Source organism: Terrapene carolina, unplaced genomic scaffold, assembly GCF_002925995.2.
Source record: "Terrapene carolina triunguis isolate 2854851 unplaced genomic scaffold, T_m_triunguis-2.0 Scaffold258, whole genome shotgun sequence".
In the NCBI taxonomy this organism is placed as follows: Eukaryota; Metazoa; Chordata; order Testudines; family Emydidae; genus Terrapene; species Terrapene triunguis.
In genome coordinates, this window is record NW_020664609.1 from 895,539 (window position 1) to 909,883 (window position 14,345).

A 14,345-nucleotide genomic window follows, 5' to 3' on the forward strand; every position below is an offset into this window, starting at 1 on the left:
GGTAAGTGGTGGGGCACCCGACTGCTCATAGCACGAATGCAGGAAGAGATCCAGGAAGAAATTCTCTGAGCCGAGACCAGTAGGCCTTTCATCCTGTTTGCTACTGATACAAAATGCTGTGTGGACTTATGGAATGGCTTGGTTCTTTCAATGTAGAAGGTCAGGGCGCACTCCCGGTGGTGCCACAATGTCCCCGTCCCCCCCCGCAGTGTCAATGGATGGTCCTGCACTGGACTCAATGGCACCTACAAGCAGGGTAGAATCGACAGTGCCACGTATGGAGCGGGGCTAGAGGAGGGGCACAATGCAGGTCACACTCCACGCACTGCCTTTCCTTGTCCTTTCTCGGTTCCAGCAAGCATCCTCTACAGAATCACTGATTGAATGCCTTGCTGAAACAAGAGAAGTTGTTCCAGCGACTCTCACGGGAGATAAGAAAGAATTGAGAGGATGTAGGGCCAGTCAGGCTCCTTAAACCAGCGCATAAACATACGGGTGCTAGAGCCAGCCTGACGGATACCACTGAGGGGAAAATCTCCGGCAATGGCGCGCACACACACACACACACACACACCCCTAACATGGAATGGACATAAGCAAGCACTCGAAGAAGAAATGAAAATTTATCCCCTCCTTTTGAAGCTTCTTACTTAAAATGAAAGAGTCAGTTAGGTTGTGCACGAAGTCCTTTCTCCAACTCTCCAAACCTTGGTAAATTATTTGCAGTAAAATATCCAGCAGATTTTGCTCTTTTTTCTAATAATAAATTATCCATTGATGGGATTTCTTTGTACAAATGTGTACATTTTATGTAAACATATCTCAGCCTATAGGTTGTGTGTGAACTACTTGCTTACACTAAGAAGGTAACACATCACATGTCATTGTTTCTGCTCCCTGAGTGACTGACAAACATTTATAAATAAAAGAATCAAAGATGATTTCAGAATGGCTGCACAAACACTTGGTGCAAATCTTCATATGAACATTTATGTACATTCTTTGAAACTAAACAAAAAAAATCACTCCTGTGAGTGTTCATAGAAAACTAACAAAAAGGGATCAAATGCCAAAATAAACTAAAGGCTTATTCATATAAATGCTCATTAACACTTTTCTGTAGTGTTAGCCCAGCTTCACCACTACCAATCTACGTGTCCCTAACATAACATCTTTTTAAAAAATAGTTGAGGATGAGAAAAGCTGAATATATGATTTGAGCAACACTTTTTTTTAAAAAGAAAAGTGGGGTATTTTTATTTCCATAATAAGTACTGTCTTTGTTCTAACTTGGAAAGTTGATTCAGTTCATGAACAAGAAATTAGTTTTCCCTAATATTATTCCTTTTTTCTGGGGAAAGGGTCTAAGGCATTCAGGTTTGGGCTTTTCATTTCTAGGGGAACCCTCACCTATCAAAGTGTATACTTTCCACTCCCTGCGTATTTAACTCCCATTAATAGCTTTGGAAGTTGCACAAATGCACTGATGGGCAATTCATATGCAAGAAGTAACTCAGAATAGCAAGCAGTAGGAGTAGGTGTAGGAGTAGTGAAGCTCATAACACCAGCAACTTTAACTGAGAAAATTCACTATTCATTTTAATTATATGACATCATACAAGAAAAATAAAAACATATTAACATTTAAAATGGAAATAGGTAGAACAATGCAATAATTAGAGGCTGTTACTTATTGGACTTGTATTGCAATACATCTCCCAGAAGTTGCATTCATTATTAGGGCCCATTGTGCTAGCAACTGTACAAACACTGATTAAGAGTCAGTCCCTGTCCCAAAGAGTTAATAATCTAAAAACTGTTTAGCAATTTAAGGAAGAGGTAACTAGAAAGCTTCTTTAAAAGGCTGCAGGATGTGTATAACCTTACCAGTTGTTTAGACATGGGTATTTAATTTTTATAGCAATACTGGTATAAAGACAATACAGAAATTTTAGCCCCAAAAGAAAGGTGTGTTTGTTGCAAGGTAGGTACACTCCATCCCAGGTGCCGGGTCACATATGGTGAGAAGAAGGGGAAAAATCTGCACAGCAGCCAGTTACGTCCTGTGTTCATGATCCTGACTATAAAACATGGTAGTGCAGCCTAGTGGCTGGAGTCAATAAAGCGGCCCTTCCACTCAGGGCAGCGTGGCATGATGGCCAGAGTCAGTAAAGCAGCCCTTCTGCTAAGGGCAGCGTGGCCCAATGGCCGATGACAATAAGCGGCCCTTCCAGCAGGGCAGCGTGGCCTAATGGCCTGAGTCATTAAAGTAACCCACCTCTGTGGGATTGCATGGCCCGTTGGGGAAGTGGGGCGCCACTTAGGGGTATGTGGCGCCCAGGGTAGGGGGACTTGGGCCATCCCAGCTCCTCCGAGTCCCAGCCAAGGGCCCTGGCGATGGTGGGGGTGCTCACCACCAAGTCAGCAGGGATCCTCCCATAACACGCTAACTGGCTCCCCAGTTCACTCACTGGAGAACAGTCTAAGTTCCCTGGGCTGCTTCCTACCCTTTCTCCCTCAGCGATGCTCCACTGTTCCCCAGGGTGTCTGGGGTCGTCAAGTGGCGTAGCTCCTGCCGGCACAGTCCCTTCTCTGGGCTCATTAGGCAGCCTGGAGTCCGCCTGGACTTCTGTGTGCCGTGGCTCTGTGATCAGGGCCTGTAGCAGCTCCCTGGAGAGAGCCTGCAGTCTGCATCCTACCCCTTCAGCAGCCTGCCCAGACCGAGTTGGGCTGCTTCCTTTTATACTTTGCCTCCAGGCTGAGCATGCTCAGCAGAGTCAGAGGGGTGGGGCTTCCTCAGCCTGAAAAGCCAAATTAACCTTTTCGGGACTGGTGCAAGGTACACCCTGTCACAGTGATAAAAACCCTTCTTCAGTCAACCTGGTGGAACAGATAGAGACGGCTGTACTTTGCTAAGAAAGGCATAAGAGTTTAAAAAATTTGAGATAACCACTGGCATGAAATGTTTGTCGCTGAAGGGATGATTTGGTTACTTGCAGAAGGAAGGGAAGCTTGTTTCTGAGTGTAGGTATCAGAACACAATTGCCCCCCTCTAGATGAATATACAACTATTTTCAGGAGCCGAAACTGGGTGTTTACTTAACTGATGTTAGAGAAATTAAACAGTTATAGACTCAGTTTCAATTTTAGAGCAAACTTTAGAATGCCATTTCCATCATAAAATTGGTCCCTCATTTGCATTGTGTCTTCTTTGTACAAAAACAATTTTAAGAAAATGTATTAGAAGAGAAGCTGGAAGTCTTCCCTGAAGGCCTTGCATTATATACCCTTCCCCCCATCTGAGAGACGGGGTGGTAAATACATTTTCCTAGTCTGGAAGATGAAGAAAATGGAATCACTGTGGATGTGACAATTGCCGCCACTGTGCTTAATATTGCTGGGAATGCAATCTACATGGGAAGAAAGTACTAAACTACCATTATTGAGCAAATGTAGGGTTTTTCTTCTTTCATAAATCTGGCTGAAGTATTTCTTTTATGACTTAGCCAGTGTATTAATGACTTCTCTATTCACTTTTTCTCTTTAATTTGTAGTTCACAAAAAGTTCACCACAGAAGTTTATTCCCAAAGCATGTATCAATGCATAAAACTCATTGGGTAAATAAATGAGCTTGTAAGAGGAATCTCAGTCTCTCAAACTCAGCAGTGACCATATTACACACATGGACACTTAAACCCTACATGAACAACAGCAATAAATCAACATTGCTTTAATAAGTGAGTTCTCTAAAGGTACAAGCATAATGAAGGCTTGGCTGAGTTTTCAAATACACTTGGCATTAGTCTAACTCTGCTCCCATTAAAGTCAGGAGGAGTTTTATCATTGTCTTTAAGAGGAGCAGTGTTAGTCGAACATTGAGAACCTCCAAAAATATCACCATGCAACATACAAATACTGTAAATGCAGTATAATCTAGTACTCATCTCACTAAACAATACCTTCTAAAATACTGTTATATCTGATCTCAGAAAGGATGCCACTGCCAAAGGCTATCGTGAAGCTCGAGCCACCAAAATTTTCTGTCAAATCCCTTTAAGTCAGAGGAGAGCCCCTAAAGATGTAGCACACTGGAAATACATGGGAAAGCAGACACTTAACAGAGAAGATATGCAGATGAATAGTCTCCACAAAACAAAGTCACTAATAAGTTCTGATTTAGGTGGATTCCAGCTACAACATTTTTAAACCTATTAAGTCTGTTGTATGCCAGCTGAAGGTGTGATGCGTTACCAGTGTATACAGCTAGGGCACAGATACACAATGTATAATCTAAGGGCCAAAATGTAGCCAAGAGCCACCTTCAGGACAAAACTGAGGAACTGCAAGCTCTCACTGCTAGTGAGAGTAAACAAAAAACTCATTTTATTAATCTAAAGAGGAAGAGTACAAGCAAATTTGGTTCTATTTATATTTGAAATTTATATGCAGCTTCGGTGCAGACCTTTAGCTTCCATCAATTTGTCAAGGTATCCCTCAGTACTGCAACAATTGGGCACTCCTGTGCTAGGAGATAAGGAAGAACAATTGAAAGCTCCATACTTCAAACTATGCTTAACCCAGGGAGAGTCTACAGCCTTCCAGAAGGCCACTTCCAGCCCATACACACTTGCTACAACAGACTGTTCTTTTTTTCCAAAGGCACATGGGCCTGATCCAGTGCCCACTGAAATCTGTGAAAAGATCCCCACGTACTTAAAATGGATAATGGGGCATGTCATAGTTAGCAGTAAATTTAGGAAGAGCTTTTGCAAAGGTGACCTGACACCTGAGGCTGGCCTTAGGGAGAGCCTGAAAAGCTGCCATTAGTCAGTGGCCCCAAAACAGAAAATGTTCAGTGTTGCTTGTAATTAAATTTTCCATTCACATTAATCCCTTCCTAGGTTGTTTATTTTAAAGTTGCCTTGATTCCCACATATATCCTACCCGCATGCAGTGTCTGTACTACCTTAGTTTTTATTAATTGACAAAAATCAGATTAACCTGATTAGCACAGTTAACATTAATGTTAACAGTACAGGAGTTTCTTTAAATTTGAGGCAGAGTAATTAAACTAAATCACGTGTTTAAAGAGCCTTTGTTCCACAAACACACTCGGTTCACTTCAGAGCTTCAGATAATAATGCATAACAGTGTATTGGGAAAAAAAAGAAAGGGGGAAAATGTTTTCTGACCAAATGTGATGGGAGCTGTATTCTCCCTTCCTAAACATATGCATGCAGAGAGAGAGACAGGTTTTGTATTAGCATATCAGCTATAAATTAACTGGTCAATACAGAAGAGTAGGGAAGAGGGCAAAGACAAATAAAACACTAGGGGAAAAAATAGCTAGTCATTGACAATGAGGGTCAACTGCTGAATCTCATCCCCAGCCTAATTATGCTTTTATAGCCACATTTATCTCCTTCTAACCTCTATTTCCTAAAACTAATTTAAAACAAAACCAGCACAAAATGCATATGAACTTTGGACATATAACGCTTCCATAGGATACTAATTTTTCATGTTCATTGATATTTTAAAGTAATTAATAAGTATTATATATAAAAATACAGGTACATAAAAATAACATTACATTGGTAAAAATAATGTGCAAAGTATTCTTTAATGGTTAGGTTAATAGCCCACAGAATTCAGAGTCAGCCATCACTTATATCTAAATGGCTAATGATGAGGAGGAACAGCAGCACACAAATCCATAGCAAATATTGATTTAAGCTATAAGGTAGCAGGTTACCTTTCTGATCACAGCTACTATTACAGTAATACAAACGTCCTTGATTGTTTTAAGACCTTCACTGTTGAGTAATTGACTTTTTTTTTTTTTTTTTTTTTTGCAGGGCATGGAGGCTGCAATTCAACCCATATGAAGGCTAGTGATAAAAATGCAGTGAATAATGAATGATGTATTCTAATTACATAATTCTCTCAAATAAGTGGAATAAGCAATTCAAACCTCTGGAGGCATGGCAGTTAATGGCAGTTATATCAACTCAATAAGGAACCTGATAATGACACACACATTTTTGCTGTTTTTATGCTAAAGAAAAATGAAAGGCAGTCAGGGTTTAAGAGGCTGAAGTGTTATATACCCAATGAACTATAGAAGACAATTCAATAGAAACTTATGTCTCTTACCTGTGAGTACAGCTTTTGCCGAAGGATCTGCCAGGTCCAGCGCTGATTTCCCATCAGTGTTTCGAATGTTTGGATCAGCTCCGTGCTGCAGCAGCACTGTGCAGGGAAAGCAGAAACAATATCTTACCTCAGGGATACACAGATTATTTACTGGTAAGGGTCTCCTCTGCATGGTGTAGGCATAAACACACATTGCACAATTTTCCCCTTTTTTTTTTTTTTTTTTTTAAATACACTGCAGCAAAGGATCCTCTCTTGAGTAAAGCTAAGTTGGCAACTTAAGGTATAGTAAAAATCACATGATTTAGCATCATAATCATGAAACCTGAATATTTTTCAATATACAGTTTTGGTTCCCTCCTGCAGGCAGCTATCTGGGAAGCTGTGTACACACTGACTCATACTGTGAAATATGCTAACTGTGGAACCTGCTCTGTCTTTACTACCGCTGTTGCTGCTGCTGCTCCTTTTACTGCTGAATATCCAGATCCTTCTATCTCAGAACAGTAGTAATGCTCAAGTCTTTTAGTGGCTCACCATTTACAGAGAAACCTTACCAGAAAACATACTCTCTGTGTTCAAAAAATGTAATAAGTAGGGTAATATGTGCTACTCTGGTACCCTGCAGTCTGGATGCTCAGAAGTTACTGCCCTCCACAATATTTTTTTCTACTGAAACTACTGAGACAAAAATTCAATTACATAAAAATATTTGAAGCAGAGAGCAGTATACAACCATATGGCATGTAGGATATTGCAACAGTGAATTACCACATATAAGAGCATTTGCAAGAAACTAGAAATGGATATTCCACACTTAACCAATCTTAAACAGAAATAACTCTACAATAATAGTTTGGACCATTTACTTTCAAGACCAAAACATTTCCTAAAGAATGGGATGACAAATAGTGAAGTCCACACACCAACATCAAATATTAAATACCAGGAGCCCAATTGTCCACTGCCCTGCATACTGCACAAAGTAAGTAAAATGCTACCAATTCTGAATGACCATTTTATACCCACTTTACACAGGTGTGAATGATAGTAGAGTGTCCAAGACAGTGCAGAATCAGTCTCAAGGACACTATAGTTAAGAAGAAAAGCAGGTATTTGGGGCAGCTCAAGCAACAATGCTTGTCATGAAGCTGCAAGACTACAATGGATTTATGATGAAAAAGTACTGGGAGGTATTTCATCTTGCAACTGATAAAACGCCAAACATTAAACTGACAGGATTCCAGAAAGGGAAAATTAACTGATCCAGCACAAAACCAACTAGTCAGTAATAATCATATCTAACTAGTGAGAGATTCTTCAAAGAAAACACCTGCTTTATTACAGACTGAGCTAGGAGCACCACCTACACTGAAGTTTGTTGGACATGTCCCCATAAGACGACCCTGGTTTTAGTTGTTTATAACTTTGCTAAACTTTAATTATTTAGGCTATTTCCTATGCCAGGCTTCTGCCTCAGTCTTAATTTTTGGGTGAAAGTTTCAACAAAAGTAGTTTGTCTGTATCAAAGAATGAGATTGAAAAAAGATGTTGTTTTGCCCATGTTAAAGCCGTACAGCTGTTTTGTTGAAAAGCTCTAGTACTTTCATGCTTTAGAACAGGGACCTGAAACGTGGCAGGGGGCGTGGGTCCTGGTGTCAGATGTGCCTTTTGCTGTACATATTGGGGTTCAGGAAGTGGGCGGGCGTAAGCCCACCCACTGCTAAAGGGTCCCCCCCCAGCCTAAAGGGAGGATCCACAGGGCCTGAAACTCAAATAATTACGGGGGACAACTAATGTAAAAACAGGGACAGGAGTGCGATCAAAGGGTCAAAAGAAGGGAGCCTGACGGGGACACCGAGCAGAGAACCCCGGACAGCGCCCACTGCTCCTCAAAGGTGTCAAGGGAGCCAGTGGACGCCGCCCAGAGGAACTCTGCCCGGATACGTGAACGGACAGAGGACCGGAAATAGGCCCCACAGTCACAGGAGCCTCCATCGTCCAACCTCCTCTCCCTGGTTTTATAAATGGACAGTTTAGCCAGGGCCAAGAGGAAGTTGACCAGGAGGTCCCGTGTTCTGGGCAGGAAACTCAAAATTTGGCCACGTTATGAGCCTTTGAATAATCTTAGCACATGCTCAGAAGAAACTTGTTAGCGTTTCTCTGCAACTGATGATCCTGATGGCACCAGGCAGAAAAAATGAGGAAAGGGAGATAGTCTGCACTGTCAATGCTCCCCCCACTAGGCCCAGGTATCATGGAGGAAAAAGCAACCTGTCTCAGATGCAGAGGAGACAAGACCTGGACCTAGGGAAGGGAGTAGATTGGTACAAGGAGCCAGGGAAAGGGTACTGAGACTGGGAGCTAGAGAGGAGAAGCAGAGGGTAGAATACTAAGAAGGGGGGAGAGAGAGAGATCAGATGAGGAGGTTGGGGGCAGGGGACTGGAACTCGCTAGGCAGGAAGACTGAGACAAGGAGCTGGGGCGGGGGGGGGGGAAGAGATTGGAAAGGGGTTAGAGGGGACACACAACCAAGACCCCAAAGAGGGAGACTGGTAGTCAGGGTTTGGGAATGGGAGGAGCGGGGAAGCAAGTGGAAATCTAATAGGGAGTCTGCTATGGGAGAAAAGGGCTAGCTGTGTCTACACTGCCACCTTCAGCGCTAAAACTTTAGTAGTTTGGGGGGGTGAAAAAACACCCACCTGAGTGACAAAAGTTTTAGCACTGAAAAGCACCAGTATAGACAGCGATAAAGCTAACACTGCTCGTTAAGGGTGGTTTTTTTTTTTTATCGCCGGGAGAGCTCTCCCCTGGCAATAAAACGCATCTACATTACCCATGTCACCACGCTGCCGCAGCCGCGCTGTAACATGGGCAGTGTAGACATACCCCAAAAGTGCGATGGGAGGTGTCGTCGGGGGTAGGGTGGGGTGAGTGTATGGAGATTAGGACTGACTAGATTCAGAGACTGGAACAGAGACAGGCTGGAGGTGACAAATGCAGAAGGGTCTGTGACCACTGGAGTATACACCCTATTCTCGCCTCTAGAACCTGAAATGGAATGCAAAATTTCTGAGTCTGCTCTGCTGCCAGCAGACATCTGTGAAACCCACTGGCAAAACGCTTCTCATTGCCCTCTGGTGCCTTAATCATGAGACCATCCTCCTGTAGTCTTCTACCTCATTCACCACACACCTTCCAATTTCAGCAACACAAGGCAGGGGTCCTACAGACAATTGCCTCTTTTACTACACAACCCTGATTCATTCCCAGAGCAGGTCCCATCCTGTGCACTGTATGATGCAGGGGTCCTGTGGGGAAAAAAGTTAGTATGCAATCACATAATTAAAGACTGCGTCATAATGCAGAATTACTGCTGAGTGAAAATCCCATTTTGTAGCTCCACAATACAGAAATATCACTAGACAGTATCCCCTTCCAAATTTGTATTTAATTCAAACATTTTTTAAAGTCTGGCAGTCAAAATACAACAGGTATAAACAATACCATTACCTAGTCATTAGACCTTTTCCACAAACTTTTGTAAAACAAGTACAGAACAGTTTTCTTTTAACTGATCCTTGATATAAAATATGAGGAAATCAAAATCCTGTAAACTTAACTATCCAACATCTTAACATGGAATTCAAGTGCATTCACGACCATTATGATCCTTAACCTATACAGATTCCTGGTCTTCACTGATGCCTCACATTTCTTCACGTGACACATAAGAAGTTTATTTTAATTACATTTGTTACTACAGCAATCAGTACAACAGATAGTTAACAGAAAGGTCAAATTCCTTTCTCCCCCTCAACAAATGAGTTACAAGGTTACATAGAGCATGAATTACAACTGCTGCTAAGTGCTTCAGGTTACTCCCAACTTGTTATAGCAGGAATGAACCATGACAGTAAAACCACGTCTACACTAGCACTTATGTCAGCAAAACTTCTGTCACTCAGGGGTGAGAAAACACACACACATCTGAGCAACATAACTTCTGCCAGCATAGGCACTCGTGTGCACATTGCTAAGGGTACATCTACACTTACCGGAGGGTCCGGCGGCAGGCAATCGATTTTCTGGGATCGACTTATCGCGTCTAGTGAAGACGCGATAAAATCGATCCCTGATCGCTCTGCCGTCGACTCCGGAAATCCACCACGGCAAGAGGCGGCAGCGGAGTCGACGGCAGCGGTCGACTTTCCCCCGTCCTCACAGCCAGGTAAAGTCGACCTAAAATACGCAACTTCAGCTACGGTATTCACGTAGCTGAAGTTGCGTATCTTAGGTCGGACCCCCGCTGTAGTGTAGACCTAGCCTAAGTCAGTGGGAGACGCTCTCCCACTGAAAAGCTGGTTTTATTATGCCAACAGGAGAACTCTCTCCCATCAGCATAACACGGCTATAAGAGCACTCTTACAGTGGCACAGCTGTATCGGTACAGCTGTGCTCCTATAAGCTTGTAAGTGTAGACATGGCCTAACCACTTGGCATGGTTATTTTCAAAACTACTGAACTTGATCATTTTGCTGTTTAACCTCACACTTCAAAACAACTGAACTTGATCATTTTGCTGTTAAAAATTGTCTTTCTTTTAACAAATATTGAGTAAATAGTTTCACATTTAAATATAAAGCATTCTTACCTTTCCAAATTTTCCCTGGCAAGATACAATGAAAGCTTTCCTGAGTAACTACAAGACAACAAAAATGGAAGTAGTCTTCCAATACGGTGGAACAGAATATCTACGGGCTTGTACACACAGACTTTCATCAAAATAATCTGTTTTCATTCACACTATCATCAATAGAAGCTGAAGCTATTTAAGACCCTCAACCTGAAATAAAAGAGCCCAATGCCATATTGTGAACTAGTGGCAGAGTCAGGGCCAACTGAATTCCAACCCTATGCTCATCCTACCAGCATGCACCGCCTTGCTGTCAAGAACTGCTGAGCATCCACAACTACTATTTACATCAGCTACAGCTGCGAGCAATCAGCACTTCTGCAAATCAGGCATCAGATGTTCCATGTTGGGCAACCAGAAACAGGGAACCGACAGTGGTCAACTGTGAAATTTTGATCTAAATGACTCATCCAGCACCACCTAGAAAGTCTGTGGCCCAGTCAGGAATGGAACAAAGTTATACACAACTGGATCACTCACAGCATCCAAGAGCTATCTGCAGTCTCAGTACAGGAATACAGCATTGACTCATTCAGAATGTTATCTTAACTATCAAAGAATTTCCGCAATCCTGCAAAAACTAATGGGGACATCAGAGAAGTGATGGTTTGGTGCACTGGGGATACTAGCTGAGAGAGGAACAGGTATTTACTCATCATGGGCATAAATTCTTATTGTCCTCTGCATTCTTTTAGTACCAATATTTCTCATGAGGATTTTGTCTGAGCCAGGTGATGTCTGGAAGTACAGAAGTGGCTACTGGCCAACAAAGTGTTAGTGTTTAGCAAGATACGTGATCCAGGAACACCGAAGTCCCTAAGGTTATTGCTCAAGTGGTTTTCAGATTACAGTATTTTTTTTCCTTAATTGGGATACATATGAAGTAATTTTATTACAAATGAGTTCGTTTTATTGTTCATAAAATGGATTTAATTAAATCAGTCTTCAGAATGTTTTTTCTATTGTACACTTTTAGCTCCTTTTGATTTTGTTCATTTCTCTTTTTCAAATATCTTAATTTCATTAGTATTGATCTGTGGTCAATGCCTCATGTCCTTCCCATTCCCCATCACCTACCTCCTTTAGTTTACTCTCCATTTTTTCCTTGGTAGGAGGGAGCAATGGAGGGAGGGGATTTTCTCTTCTCAGGGTACACAGCAAAAAAAAAAAAAAAAAAAAGGGACGTGGTAGCGAGTCTCAGAGCCCAGGTCAATGGATTCTGGCTCACGGGACTCAAGCCGCAGTGCTAAAAATAGCAGTGCAGATGTTCGACCTCGGGCTGGAGCCTGTACTCCAGACCATCCCCCCTTGCTGGGTTTCAGAGCCTGGGCTCCAGCCCGAGGCCAAATGTCCACACTGCTATTTTTTAGCTCCACAACACAAACACCAGGGGCCCAAGTAAGTTGATCTGGGCTCAGATTCGTTACGGTGGGTCTTTCTCTTGCTGTGTAGACATTCCCTTAATTACTTCCATCCTATTCCCCCTCTACCCCACCCCTCCCAAAACATCTCTCTCTAGCCACCCTATTTCCCCAGCAGGACAGAGAGAAATATTAACCTAATAATCTGGGCCAGTTTCATCCTGAGGTTTGGAAACACTACAGCAACCACAGCAAGTACTGTGAACATATTTCTAACCGTGATTGGGAAAGGGACTGCAACACGTTCTAATTTCATGCAATACAGATAATCTGAGCCACTGATCTTTGTTTGCTTAATATTTTTAATACTAAAATCCAATTTAAAGCTATTTCTTTAAAATGCTTCTAATTGGATGAGGCCTTGTATTAAAGTTTTAAGCAAAGATTATTTTATTAAAAAAAACTATTTAAAAGCGATATCTATCATTAACAGCTAAATATAAAGCAGCAATAATAAATTTAGGTCTGGAAGGGACTAGGAGGTCATCTAGTCCGTTCCTCTGCACTGAGTCAGGATTAAGTATACCTAGACCAGTGGTTCTCAATCTATTTACCATTGTGGGCTGCACTTCTCTCTGTGTTATGTGGGCCGCATCCACACAATGTATATACTAACTGTATGGCCCTGAGGATGTCACATGGGCTGTGTGCTAACTCGGGTTGAGAACCACTGACCTAGACCATTCCTGGCAGGTGTTTCTCTTACCTTTTCTTAAAAACCTCCAAGGGCGGGGATTCTGCAACCTCCCTAGGTAGCCTGTTCCAATGCTTAACTATCCTTATAGTTAGAAAGTTTTTCCTTATATCTAACCTGAATCTCCCATGCTGCAAATTAAGCTGATTTCTTCTTCTCCTACACTTGGTGGACCTACAACCGATCACAGCCCTCTTTGTTAACAGCCTTTTACATATTTGAAAACTGTTACCATGCCACATGACCCACAAAGTCTTCTCTTCTCCAGGCTAAACATGCCCAATTCTTTCAACCTTTCCCCATAGGTCATGTGTTCAAAGCCTTTCTTCACTGTCACTCTCCTCTGGACTCTCCCCAATTTGTTCAGATCCTAGAGAGTGGTGCCCAAAACTGGGACACCATACTCCAGTTGAAACCTCACCAGTACTGAGTATAGCAGAACAATTACCTAAGACACATCTGTTAATAAATCCCAAAATATTTGCCTTTTTCACCACATCACTCTGTTAACTCCAGGAGCTCAATCTATTCAGTTTAATAGAGAGAAATTTAAAGAGTGACTTGTCACATTTTTTCAGATGCAAGTAATGGAAATCTTCAGAGGCAGGTATATATCAGTATGGAGATAACCTCGTTATCTCCATACTGATTTATACCTGCCTCTGAAGATTTCCATTACTTGCATCTGAAGAAGTGAGGTTCTTACCCATGAAAGCTTATGCTCCCAATACTTCTGTTAGTCTTAAAGGTGCCACAGGACCCTCTGTTGCTTTTTACAGATTCTGATTAACACGGCTACCCCTCTGATACTTGTCACATTTTGTAAGTCTGTACACAGGGAACAGAAATTTGATAATGGGCTCTTCAATTTAGCAGACAAAGAGCTAACGAGCTCCAGGGGGGAGGGATAGTTCAGTGGTTTGAGCATTGGCCTGATAAACCCAGGGTTGTGAATTCAGTCCTTGAGGGGGCCACCTAGGGATCTGGGGCAAAATCAGTACTTGGTCCTGCTAGTGAAGGCAGGGGGCTGGACTCAATAACTTTTCGGGGTCCCTTCCAGTTCTATGAGATATCTCCATATTAAAAAAAAAATTGAAGGTAGGCAAATTCAGAGTGAAAATAAGATGCACATTTTTAACAGTGAGAGTAATTAACCATTAGAACTTACCAAAAGTTGTGGTGAATTCACCATCACTGGCAATTTTTAAATTAAGATAGGATTTTTCTTCTAAAAGATATGCTCTAGTTCAAATAAGAATTAACTGAGGGAAGTTCTATCGCCTGTGTTACACAGGAGATCAAACTAGATGATCACATTGGTCCCTTCCGGCTTTATAATCTATTAATCACATTTACAGATAACAGGTTGAGATTTTA

General features: G+C 42.0%; 1 protein-coding gene across 1 annotated transcript in view; it reads right to left on the reverse strand.

Annotated features, from left to right (window-relative positions):
* The window catches only part of TNKS (tankyrase), a 339,823-nt gene that overhangs the window by 268,314 nt on the left and 57,164 nt on the right, over positions 1-14,345 (reverse strand). Inside the window, exon 3 of the mRNA XM_026657642.2 lies at positions 6,158-6,253. Within this exon, the coding sequence (XP_026513427.1) occupies positions 6,158-6,253 (96 nt within the window). The remainder of the gene's footprint in view (positions 1-6,157; positions 6,254-14,345) is intronic.